At 37.3% G+C, this 13,986-nt stretch overlaps 1 protein-coding gene across 2 annotated transcripts in view; it reads left to right on the top strand.

Annotated features, from left to right (window-relative positions):
• Positions 1-13,986, top strand: part of LOC126088575 (calcium channel flower) — a 69,298-nt gene that overhangs the window by 42,984 nt on the left and 12,328 nt on the right. For both annotated transcript variants that reach the window (XM_049906769.1, XM_049906770.1), the window contains exon 5: positions 4,942-5,049. In XM_049906769.1, coding sequence (XP_049762726.1) covers positions 4,942-5,049 — 108 coding nt within the window. The remainder of the gene's footprint in view (positions 1-4,941; positions 5,050-13,986) is intronic.

The following is a 13,986-nucleotide window of genomic DNA, read 5'->3' as shown; positions in this document are numbered from 1 at the left end:
TAACAGGATACCACAGTCAGAATTAGAAAACATCAAACAACAAGTACAACAAATGCTGGAACAAAATAATGTGCAATCAGAAGAAGAAGAAAATACAGTAATGGACTCGAACATCCCAGAGCAAACAAACAAAGACCAACACGCATCAATTAAACAATCAGAGGAAAACGAAATCTTAAGACAGCCACCAGAACAAGCACAAATAGAACACAAAGTGACACACATGTTAGATATAGAAATTTCAGCTGACGTATATAGAATACAAAGACACAAATACAGACATTAGACCATTCTTGCATAGACCGCCAAATAACCCACAAGTCGAAACAACAATAACAACTATCAACACAATCATACACAACAAAATAAATGACAATACAATTATGGAAGAGTTACAACTGCTGGTTTATATAGGAGCACTCACTACACTAAATATACACACTAGGCAGAGATAAGAACCAACCAACACACAGAAGAAACCCACAAAACCAGCATGACAACACAGGCTGCAGATCAGAATAGAAAATCTGAGAAAAGACATCGGACAGCTAACACAATTTATAAGAAATGAAATATCAGACAAAAAACGAAAAAGGTTAGGTAAAATCTCACAACAAGAAGCGATAGAGCAATTAGATGAAAAGAAGCAGAAATTACAAACATTAGCCAAACGACTTAGAAGATACAAAAAAACTGAAAATAGAAGGAAACAAAACCAAACATTCAACACAAACCAAAAGAAATTTTACCAGACAATAGATAACACACACATTAAAGTAGACAGTATACCAAGCATAACAGACATGGAACACTTCTGGAGCAACATATGCTCAAACCCGGTACAACATAACAGGCATGCACGGTGGATACAAGCAGAAACACACATACAAGATGATACCACAAATGCCTGAAGTGATAATTTTGCAACATGAAGTCACCCAAGCAATTAATTCTACTCACAATTGGAAAGCCCCTGGAAAAGATAAAATAGCAAATTTCTGGCTAAAGAAGTTCACCTCAACACATTGACATCTAACTAAATTATTTAAGTTACATTGCAGACCCATACACATTCCCTGATACACTTACACAAGAAATAACTTATCTGAAACCTAAAGATCAAGCAGACACAGCAAACCCAGCTAAATATCGCCCCATAACATGCCTACCAACAATATACAAAATATCAACTTCAGTCATTACACAGAAATTAATAACACATACAACACAGAACAAAATTATAAATGAAGAACAAAAAGGCTGTTGCAAAGGAGCACGGGGATGTAAAGAGCAACTGTTAATAGATGCAGAGGTGACATATCAAGCTAAAACTAAACAAAGGTCACTACACTATGCATACATTGATTACCAAAAAGCTTTTGATAGTGTACCCCACTCATGGTTACTACAAATATTGGAAATATACAAAGTAGATCCTAAATTGATACAGTTCCTAAACATAGTAATGAAAAATTGGAAAACCACACTTAATATACAAACAAATTCAAATATCACATCACAGTCAATACAGATTAAGCGTGGAATATACCAAGGAGACTCATTAAGTCCTTTCTGGTTCTGCCTTGCTCTGAACCCACTATCCAACATGCTAAATAATACAAATTATGGATACAATATTACTGGAACATACCAACACAAAATCACGCATTTGATGATCTAAAACTACTGGCAGCAACAAATCAACAACTCAACCAATTACTAAAGATAACAGAAGTAGTCAGCAATGATATAAATATGGCTTTTGGAACAGACAAATGTAAGAAAAATAGCATAGTCAAGGAAAAACACACTAAACAAGAAGATTACATATTGGATAACCACAGCGACTGCATAGAAGCGATGGAAAAAACAGATGCCTATAAATATCTAGGATACAGACAAAAAATAGGAATAGATAATACAAATATTAAAGAAGAACTAAAAGAAAAATATAGACAAAGACTAACAAAAATACTGAAAACAGAATTGACACCAAGAAACAAGACAAAAGCTATAAATACTTACGCTATACCAATATTGACCTACTCATTTGGAGTAGTGAAATGGAGTAACACAGACCTAGAAGCACTCAATACACTTACACGATCACAATGCCACAAATATAGAATACATCACATACATTCAGCAACAGAAAGATTCACATTAAGCAGAAAGGAAGGTGGAAGGGGATTTATCGACATAAAAAACCTACATTATGGACAGGTAGACAATTTAAGAAAATTCTTTATAGAACGAGCAGAAACTAGCAAAATATGCAAAGCAATCACTTATATAAATATATCGGCTACATCACTGCAATTTCATAACCACTTCTACTACCCTTTAGATCACATAACATCAACAGATACGAAGAAAGTAAATTGGAAAAAGAAAATACTACATGGCAAGCACCCGTATCATCTAACACAGCCACACATCGATCAAGACGCATCCAACACATGGCTAAGAAAAGGCAGTATATACAGTGAGACGGAAGGATTCATGATTGCAATACAGGATCAAACAATAAACACCAGATATTACAGCAAGCATATTATTAAAGATCCCAATACCACAACAGATAAATGCAGACTTTGCAAACAACAAATAGAAACAGTAGATCACATCACAAGTGGATGTACAATACTAGCAAATACAGAATACCCCAGAAGACATGACAATGTAGAAAAAATAATACATCAACAGCTTGCCTTACAACATAAACTTATAAAACAACACGTTCCCACACACAAGTATGCACCACAAAATGTACTGGAGAATGATGAATACAAATTATACTGGAACAGAACCATTATAACAGATAAAACAACACCACTCAACAAACCTGACATCATACTCACCAATAAAAAGATGAAATTAACACAACTAATCGAAATATCCATACCCAACACAACAAATATACAAAAGAAAACAGGAGAAAAAATTGAAAAATACATCCAACTGGCTGAGGAAGTCAAGGACATGTGGCATCAGGATAAATTTGACATTATACCAATTATACTATCAACTACAGGAGTCATACCACACAATATCCACCAGTACATCAATACTATACAGCTACATCCAAACTTATATTTACAACTACAGAAATCCGTAATTATTGATACATGTTCAATCACCCGAAAGTTCCTAAATGCAATATAACATATACCGTACAGTTAAAAGGAAGTCACGCTTGATCAAGGTCCGTGTCACTTTCCATTTTTGACCAGACATAACGTCTGAGGAAAGAAAGAAAGAATAATAAAATAATAATAATAATAATAATAATAATAATAAATATCAATGATTTGGCAGTTAGCTTGTGATAAGACCTTACTAATGTAGGAAGAATGAATAGTGTACGTGTGAATTTTTTGAAAATCACCATCACACAATGACCAGTGTTGAAAAAAAATATATATATATACATTTAAAATACAAACAAAAGAGAGTGAGACTTGATCTAATGATTAGCCAATTATGGAGCTTGAATGCTAACTACCTGGCTGTCGCTACCACAAGGTCAGTATTGCAACACACAGACATTCGTGAGAGTTTCTCAAAATTGCCTAAGTAGTATGCCTTACTACTTGCACATAATAACTTCTAAAAGGGCACCAAGCTTGGAATAAATCTGTGACCCAAACTCCATGGCTTCCCCATGTGAGAAACATGAGAAATTGCCACATCATGCATTATGTTTTAATTCAGTGCTTCTTTACTAATAACTCCATTCACCACACATTTTGCAGACAGTAGTCACTGGATGTACCTGCAAAATTATCATTGAACAGCACATAATTCAGGAGATATGATACTATAAACATTAAGCCGAGTGAAAATGAATCTATAGAGCAAAATTTGCTAGACGTATAGGCGAAATATGTGAACAAAATATGTGAAACATGTTAAATATGTGTGAAATATATTTGAGTGTGCATATGTGAACAAAGCCATGGGGAAAAAAAACTCGTCCTAAACTCCTGGAATGATTTCAGTCAAAATTGGTACACATATTAACTACAGACTGGACAGAAGTACTGCAGGGGTAACACCAACAGCCCTCCTGTTGGTGTGAGTGTGATAACATGAACAGAGATGGGAGGACAAAGAGGTGGACAAACAATAAGTAGGAAGGAGGAGAATGGCACAGATAAGAGCAGGAGGAGAAGGAGGATAGACACAGGGAGAGGAGGAGATGGATAGAGACAGGGGGGAGGGGGAGGAGGGCAGAGAGAGAGGGGGGGGGGGAGGAGGAGATTTACTACTAAAAAATGGAATAAATACTTACCTGGGCAATGCTGGGTACTTGGCTAGTAATCTATATAATGAGCCAGACATTGTCAGCTACATTAAGATTAAAAGGTTGGAATGGGAAAGACGTATATTCAAAGCTAACGGCGGACTGATTAGTAAGATACTCAGCACAGTGAGGTGGTGGTGGTGGTGGTGGTGGTGGTGGTGCCGCCTATTTAAGTATCAAGGTTTTTTATACTACACATAAGTGATTGTTAAGTTCTCTTTGTCAGAATTTGACTTAGATGCAACCTTAATATTAGTTATACAACAGTCACAATTTGAATCCTAAAAGTTTTCGCAAGAGCAGTCTGGTTAAACCTGGGAATGGAAATGAAGACAAGACCTTTAGGCTGCAATTACAGGGGAAAGGCTGTTGAAGGAAATGTTGACAACTTTTTTGTGCTAGTTGCTGCTGTATATCTGGTTGTTTGTAGGTTTGAGAAATAGTGGTCATGACTGTGAAAAGTGGGTCAAACTGGGAGTGTGGGCAAGAAGTGGAGCCTGAATTAGTTTTGTGAACAGCTATGTTACTGAGAAATACACACATTTCTCAGAAAGAAATTGTGAGTGATTGCTGAGTACCTTGAACTTAAAAAAAAATTATTTGAAGTTTTTTATTTTCCATTTCTGTACTTGCAGCATAGCATTGCCTGCAATCTTCTTGTGTCCTGGCTTGGGCAGCATCTTTGGCAGTGGACTAATATTCACGACGGGTGTGATATATGGCCTGATGGCACTAGGGAGAAAGTAAGTATCATGATTAGAATATTCTCTCTCTCTCTCTCTCTCTCTCTCTCTCTCTCTCTCTCTCTCTCTCTCTCTGTCTGTGTGTGTGTGTGTGATATATATATATGTCTGTCTTCCATTGGGCTATGAGTAACAAAATTAAAGCTTATTATTTCTTATTTCACTGCACAATTATTTTTTATATTAGAAAGGGTTGATTAATGTGTGTCTGAGCGTTAGGAAAAAGTTTGTCTGAACATTGAGGGTTTGTTTATACTAACTGTGGCTGATCAGCTTACGTAATTTATTTGTATCAGAAGCATCAGATTCTAAATTAAAATAAAATAGGAAGATTATGAGAACAGAAGTGACAAATATTTATAGCAATATTTACAAAACAAAGCAGATTAGAGAAACTAATTTAGCCCAGAAGCAAGTGACATCAGTTGGAATAACTCAGCTTCACTGTATGCAACAACCAAGACAGGCATGAATGCATTGTTTTTCTGGGTGTCACCACAATAGCACAGGTTACACAGTACTGTTTCTTCCTCTCGTAGAAGATTTGCTGTGGATCTTGTTGTTCCTGTCAAGAGTCTGGAAATGCCTAAACAGACTGCACAGTTTTCATGATAGCCAGGGGCCACTCAGTAATGGTCTTTGAAGTTGATCACAATTCCACTTCAGGCTGAATTTTTGAGGAACCAATTTGTTGATTTTAGCCAGTTGGTGCCATATAGTTGGTTCCGTCCAGATGTGGAGGACTTCATTCTGTGTTGGTAGACAGTTCCCTCCTGCTCCTGGACTGAGTCCAGCCAGGTGTTAGATTGTATCTGTGGGAGTAGGTTTCAGTTGGTGAAGAGTGTGTAGATTTTGTTGAGTATAACATAAACTTGCTTAGTGCTTGTTAATGAGACACAGAAACACATTCAGCAATGGTATAACAAAACTGCCAGTGGTGGTGTTTTTGCAACTGTGGTATATCCCCAATTTAAGCCTGTAATTTTTTGGAGGTTATTGTTTCTGCCCCTGACCATTTTAATGTTGGTACAATTCTGCCTAGATATTGGACTCCAGTCCAAAGTAACACCAAAGTATTTCAGGTAGGGTTGGTGCTGTAGAAATGTACCTGGAGTCTTCTGGACCCATGTCTGTTATAGAGCCAAAATGTGTGAACATTGGTTTTTGTGGTGTTGGGCTTCAGTTTTTTCCAAACATAGTGTTGTTTGAGCCTCTCTAGGTCTTGATTGGTGCTCACTCCATCCTTCTCAAATGCAGTGCCCTGGATGGCGATATCTCGATCTTCAGTGTAGATGAAGTTTGTGATGTCATTCAGTAGTGGATGGCCCTTGGTTTAAGTATTAAGACCTTTTAACCTCAGTAGACTGCCTTTTTGTAAACCATTTTTCTGTCCCTGCCAACTGCTTCTTCCCTCCTTCAATTGAAAACAACAGAACTAATTTAAAATGCTACAAACCACATACCGTGGAGCAGTGGAGTGGTTTGAGTGCCTCACTGATATAGAATACCTTATCATAGGTGCAACCACATTGGAGGGGTATTTGTGTAGAGGCAAGACTAACATATAGTTCTGTAGAAGTTCCGCAGCATTTTCAGTAGTTGCAAAGCCAAATGAATCATCCAGTTTGTCACCTTTGCCACGTTAGCCAACATGGCCTTGCTACGTTTTGCTACAAACAAGTGAAAACAACCATTATATTTTGTGAGGACATGCAGCTTTACTGTATGGCTTAATAATGATATCTTCTTCAGTACGATACTCAGGAGGTACAATAGACGTGCAATCAAAACTTTGGGTAGAGACTACTCAGGAGGATATTGTCATCAAGAAAAACAAAACTGGCATTCTGTGACTGAGTATGGGATATTACATTCCTTAATTGATCTAGTATGTCAGAGAATTTAAAAAGAGAATTGATATGTTGAAGTTAGACATAGTGGGAATTATTGAAGTGTGGAGGGAGGAAGAACTCATGTGATCACATGAGTACAGATTTATCAACACACAATGAAATAGTGTTAATGCAGATGTAGGTCTAACAATGAATAAAAAAATAGGAATGCTGGAAAGCTACTATGAGCAGCATACTGAATGAACCCTCATAGTAAAGATAGTAAAAGTTTATACGCCTGCTAACTCCACATATGATAAAGAGACTGAAAGAATGTGTGATGAGATGAAAGCAATTATTCAGATTGTTAAGGAGGAGAAAATTTTAATTTTGATGTGGGACTGGATTTCAAATGAAAGAGAAGAAAGGTATGAAAGGGGAAGCCACTTGGTGCAGTTTTCAACAGATCACAATTTAATCACAGCTATAACTTGGTATAAGAATTGTGAAAGAAGATGATAAACGTGCAAGAGATGTGCTGACACCAGAAGGTTTCAGATAGACTGCGTAATAAGACTTACTGAAACCAGATTTTGAACTGAAAGACATTTCCAGTGGTGGATAAGGGCTCTGATCATTTTATTTAGTGCATGGCTAATGCACAAGATTGTCAGAAGATACAGGCAGATAAAAACAAATCAGAAACAAGGCAATTGACAAGGTTTAATGTATTTCACCACTGAATGTCCAATTCTTCAATCCAGTCAAACAGCATAGCAGGAATTTTTCTTAACTGCTGTGATGTGCCTGAACCTGACAGTTCACTGACAATGTGATGTATAGTCTGATGTGAAGGTCTGAGCACTTGCCCGCAAAAGGCAAAGGTCCCGAGTTCGAGTCTAGGTTCGGCACACAGTTTTAATCTGCCAGCAAGTTTCAGCTTTCCTCTTGTGGACTGCATTTTTGCACCTGTCTTGGACTGTTCATAGCACCTGAGATCATGATATGTAGGTGCACAGCTGTTACTGTTTCCCACTAACATTTCCATTCTTCAAGAGGCTTAAAATTTCTGGCAATCATATCAAAAGCATCACGCAGAGTAAGATGCCATTATTGTAGACTTTAAGATTTAAAAATGGCAGGTTGCTATGTGTGGGTAGATTGGGATTCCCAGACATCTAGGTGAATTCTCTTGTAAGAGCAGTAGATCTACACAAATTAGATGGCTTAATACTAGTTAACAGCAGGCATGAAAGAACTAAGGTAGATCTGATAATGCCATATACTATGCACAGTATTCAGTTGGTAGTCTACAAGCTCTGTATGGTGACTGGTCATTGAGAAAGATGCACGATATTCAGCACTTAAGTACACCACATCCTAGGCTGAAGAAGGCAGGTCAGTTGCTGAGGGACCACCGGGTGACTCGCATAACTTACGGAGGATGTTGTTATGAGTCTTCAGTGACTGAGTTAGATTAGGAAAGTGTTGTCTGGAGGACCGTTTTTGGTCCAAGATGACACGTGGATATTTTGGGTTTGAAATATGATGGACTCTCCCTCTGAAACTTACATTCAGTTCTGCATTTGCCAGATAATTATTCAAGTAGAAACAGGATACCATTGTTTTGTTCACATTGGGTTGGAGTCTCCAGATTATGAAAAAAGTCTCCAGCATAGACTAGTCCCTGGTCGGCATCTTTTCTTTGTATGTTGGTTCCTTATGTTCTGCAGCAAGTGGCAGGTCATTGACATAGCAAAATTTTCTGGTTGAAGTGTTAGGAAGATCAGATAAATATAGGTTGAAACAGTAATTTGTGTTAAGACAATCCATTGTTGAGCTTTCCTCTCTTTGCTTATCTTGCTTCCAATGACTATATGGAACTTCTGATCACTTAGCATGCTGTGTTAACAAATTGCTCAATCGTTTTGCAGTGTATAATTTGAAGTGGTTCATAGATTAGGCCTTCCATCGACTCACTACTGGAGGCAGCAGTGAGAGCAACAAAAGCCATAGATTTTTTTAGCTTCATTTGGGATCCATCCTCTATGAAGAATGCAAGAGACAACTTGTGGTTGCAATACCTGTGGCCTAGTCTTAAGCTTGCCTAATAAATTGGAACACAATCTACGACAGCACTTTTTTTCTGTTACAGACCAAACTTTCACAGAGCTTGCAGCAGCAGCAGTTTAGAAGGACTATGGGGCAAAATCTTTCTATCTTGTTGCTGTGTGTAACAGATTTAAAAATAGAAATTATCTTTGCCTCCTTAAACAGTAGGTGACCAGTCTGCATGATTAAAACTGAACAAATTGCAGAAAAGTTGGGCATTAAGGAGAGGAGACATGGATAAACTGAAGAACCAGAAATTGTTGAGTTTCAAAGACAGCTCTTGGTGACAATTGACTCAAACTGGGGGAAAGTAATACAATAATAATGCGTGGGTGGCTTCAAGAGATGGAATTGTGAAGACATCATAGGATCAAATTGGCAAAAAGATAAAGCCTAGTAAAAATGTCTGAATAGAACAAGAGGTATTGTATGTAATTGACAAAATAGGAAAATATAAAATGCAGAAAATGAAATGAGAAAAAGGGGATGCAGACATAAAAAAACTGAGGTGGACAGTGCATGCAGAATGGTAAATTGGGAATGGCGAGAGGAGAAATGCAAAGCTGCAGAAGCATTCATGATCTTGAGAAAGATAGATGCCATCTACAGGAAAGTTGTAGACTTTTTTAAGGAAACAGAAGAATCTGTAAGAGTTCATATGGCAAGCAATGAAGCGAAGCCTGCAAGGTGGAAAAAGAATCTGAAGCTGCTATACAAAGGAAATGAACTCAAAGATAATGTTAAAAAAAGGAAGAGGAATCATGTGAACATGAGACTGGAATAAAGTACTGTGAGAAGAATTTGTCAGAGCTGTGAAAGGCCCAAGTATAAACAAGGCACTTAGAGTAGGCAACATTCTCTAAAAATTGAGATCGCTGAGAGAATCAGCCATGACGAAGCTTATCCACCTGGTGTAAATGATATAACATATGCAGAATATCCTCAGACTTAATGAAGAGTATAATAATCCCATTTCCAAAGAAGGCAAGTTCTGGCAGTTGTGAATGCTACTGAGCAATGAGTTCAGTAAGTTAGGGTTGCAAAATTCTGACATGAATTGTTTATGGAAGAATGGAAAGATTGATTAAAGCTAACCTGAGGGAATTTCAGTTTGGGTACTGGAGAAGAGTAGGTGCACACGAATTGGTATTGATCCTACAACTTATCTTAAAATATTTATTAAAGGAAGGCAAACCTATGTTCATGGTACTTGTAGATATAGAGAAAGCTTTTGACAATGTTGACATGATTATACTCTTTGAAACTCTGAAGAAGATGTGAGGAATAAAAAAAGGGAGTGAAAAGTAATCTGCAACTTGTACAGAAACTAGACTACAGTTAGAGTTGAAGAGAATAAAAAGAAAACAGTAGTTAAAAGAGTGAGACAGGGTTGTAGCCTATCCCCAATATTTTTCAATTTGTATGCTGAGCAAGATGTGAAGGAAACAGGAGAAATTTAAATAGGGAATTGGTACAAGCAGAAGAAATAAAAATATCCAGGTTTGCCAAGGACGTTGTTATTCTGACGGACTTGGAAGATAAGTTAAAAATTTAATATTGTCTTGAAAATACGTTATAGACTGAATATCAGTGAAAATAAAACAAAGCTAACTGAATGTAGTAAAATTAAATCAGGTGATGTTGAAAGAATCTGATTAGAAAATGAGACCCTAAAAGTAATAAGACTTCTGCTTTACGAGCAGCAAAAAAAAGAAAAAAAATTGAAAAGTTGACAATGGCCAAATACAAAGTGGCAGTAGCAAGGAAACCATAATTGAAAAAGAGAAATTTCTTGATGTTAAGTGTAAGTCTATATGTTACAAAGTCTTTCCTGAACTGGAGTGTAGCCTTGTGTGGGTGTAAAAGATGGATGACAAACAGTTCAGAAAGGAAGAGGATAAAGCTTTCGAAATGTGGCGCTACAGAAGAGTGCTGAAGATTAGGTAGATAGACTGAATATCTACTGAGGAGGAGGTAATGAATCAAAATGTGGATATAAGGAACTTGTGGCACAACTTGATCAAAAGAAGGAATCAGTTGATACTACACATCTAGATACATTGGGGTATTATCAGTTTATGGAAGGAAGTGTGTGAGTGGTAAAAATTGTAGAGGAAGATGAAGGATTGGCTACAGTAACCAGGTTCAGTGTATGTTGCAGCAGCTATCCAGAGATGGCAAGGTTTGCACAGGAGTGTGGAGAGCTGCATGACACCATCTTTGGACTGAAGACCACAAAAACTTTAACAATTAATTAATTACTGTTGTCCAAGAGGTATCTGATATCAAGGCCAGAGTCTAGCCTTTTGTTATGGTGTTAACACTGTTAGTCTGAGTTGAGTTGAAACAGATCATAGGAGGCAGAGAGACCTAAGAGGCCCTGAACACAGGTTTACAGATTTTCAAAACCATTCTTGATCAGTTGTGCGACATTTATTATTTGTGAAGTCGTACTTTTTCCCAAATAGGAACTGGCTGGTAAAAGAATAAGGTGCAGCTTTGTAGAGTGTATGGAGAGATACAGCTTCCAGGATCATCAGGTAACTTTCTTGGTTTGATTACAGTTATAACCTTGCTTTTCTCCAAGAGATTAGAGCACTTGGCAGTTGTTGAGTAGGTTTAGTATCCGTTATTTTACAAGAATGCATTCTGAACTGAAGTGGTCACAGGCATCAGTATTTTTTTCTTCTTGATTGTTAGTTGTTTGGGTGTCTAGTATGGAAGATTTCTGCTCAGACGCTACAGTCTGGAACCACGCGACCGCTACGGTCACAGGTTCGAATCCTGCTTCGGGCATAGTTGTGTGTGATGTCCTTAGGTTAGTTAGGTTTAAGTAGTTCTAAGTTCTAGATGACTGATGACCTCAGAAGTTAAGTCCGATGTGCTCAGAGCCATTTCTGCTCAGATGTGCTTTCTCTGTGTGTGATAGCTGGTTATTTGATTGGTAGGGATAGGAACATACTCCAGAGTGTCAAAATTAACAGGTATAATGTCACAACATTGGTGACACTAGCATTCACACTCCTGCTGCAGGCACCATCAGATGTAATGTATAATTTGACTATGTTTCATTCACTGGAGTAATATGGCATATATTTAATGTTTTCTTACACAAGACTTTGATTCTTGTTGCTATGTTTTTATTTTGTGTGAGGTAGGGAGTGCTATGGCTGCGTGTTACAAACTGGCCGTGGTTTAACAGTGACATATTATTAATATTTTTTGAAATGGTTTGGAGAAGCTGACCCCAAAATAATGTCTTAAATTCACTCCACTGGGCATAATTTAATATAGAGGGAGAAGTATATTGTATATCAGTAGAAATAACTGGGCCGCATTTTACACCATAGTAATGAAAAAAATAATTAAATTTTTGCCGAGTGAACTGCCTTTTTCTTGCATTGAGCCCACTCTTTAAAAGAAAATCTTTAGAAAGAGAACCATTATACAGAGTAAGGGTGAAAATCGTGTGTGTCAGAAATATTGCCTATTGCATGGGGCTATTTTACAAAAAGTGAAAAAGACACAATTGATGGGCAGAATAGTTCCTGACAAATGTTTGTGCCAGTATGAAATTGCTACCCTTAGTTTAAACAAATTCACTGTTGTTTGCCATGCTTATTGCACAAATTACTGTAACAGATTTTAAGCTCTGTGCCACTTACAATGACAAGAGAATGTCTGCATTCCCATAATTCAGTGTAGGCTATTCTGAGTGGAAAGGTTTTGGTGCCTTGTTCTTCACTGAAAACTAGGATGGAAAAAGTTTGAACAGACAGTGTATAAAAGTGTGCACAATAAATAGGAGAGACAAATCACCTGATATTGCACCAACATACAAATGGCAACTTTTGTTTGTGTGTCGAGGGGGAGGGGAAGATTGGATTGCAGTGTGTGTGTGTGTGTGTGTGTGTGTGTGTGTGTGTGTGTGTGAGATATTTCAGATTTAATTTGTGTCTTTAACTTTTTATGGATGTCAAGTAAAATACACAAATAACAGTAACCACATACTTAATTAACGTTTCCATAACACATCTTGCAGAATTAGACACAGTTTCTACAGATAATGTGGGGATTGTGCTATATTTTGCAACTATATAGTCTTATTTGTTTCAAATGCATTTAACATAATTTAAAAGTGTCATCAACGGTCACTGTAACAGTTGTGGTTTTGTTTAATGAGTTCACAAACATTTCTTATGTTTTAAATTCCTTTTGTCTCTTTACAAAACTATCAACCAGATTTATTTAAAATTAATATAAGACAGGCAATTTGTGTGTGACACTTATCCACCCACCCAGAGAACCAGATCATAAATTGCAAGGTCCGGAATTCAATCATCAGTTGCCCTAAGATATTTTTCTGTCACTTACCACTTCTTTCATCTGTGGCAGTCTTTGTTAATGTGAAAAATGCCAAGATGCACTGTGGTTCAGGGTCATTGTTGAAGTGTAGCTCCCTCCCTCCCTCCCTCCCTCCCTCCCTCCCTCCCTATCTCCCCATAACTCGCTGGGTCAGTCAGTTCAAAGGTTAGAGGATAGGAAAGGCATAATAATGCCTCCAAGAGGACAATGCCAGATAAATTATTGTGATGTGAAAACAAGCTTTACCTTTCAGGAATTCTGTCCATATGCTTTTTCTCTGCATCCTGTGGCATAGTCTGGAAGCAAAATTACTTTAGTACATGAATCAATAATGGTAAAAGCAGGCAGTGCTTTAATTGCATAGAGAGCAATATGAAGTTTCCATTGTCAGGGGATGATGTCTTAATCACTCCATTTTTCATTAGCTGACATTTGCACCAGAGATAAGAGGTAACAAATGCTAAGATTTTATAATAAAGGGTGCTTCTTAGTTGGTGAATTTTATTTAACAGATAAAAATTAATACAGTTATAGAAAGTCCTTGTCGACGGTAATTCATTTAGGAGTGAAAACAATTATCTGAAAAGTTCAGGCCTGCTCATTCCTCAGACCTTAATCTCCTAGACTT

Source organism: Schistocerca cancellata, chromosome 6 (assembly GCF_023864275.1).
Source record: "Schistocerca cancellata isolate TAMUIC-IGC-003103 chromosome 6, iqSchCanc2.1, whole genome shotgun sequence".
In the NCBI taxonomy this organism is placed as follows: domain Eukaryota; kingdom Metazoa; phylum Arthropoda; class Insecta; order Orthoptera; family Acrididae; genus Schistocerca; species Schistocerca cancellata.
This window is presented reverse-complemented; position numbering and strand designations above follow the sequence as displayed.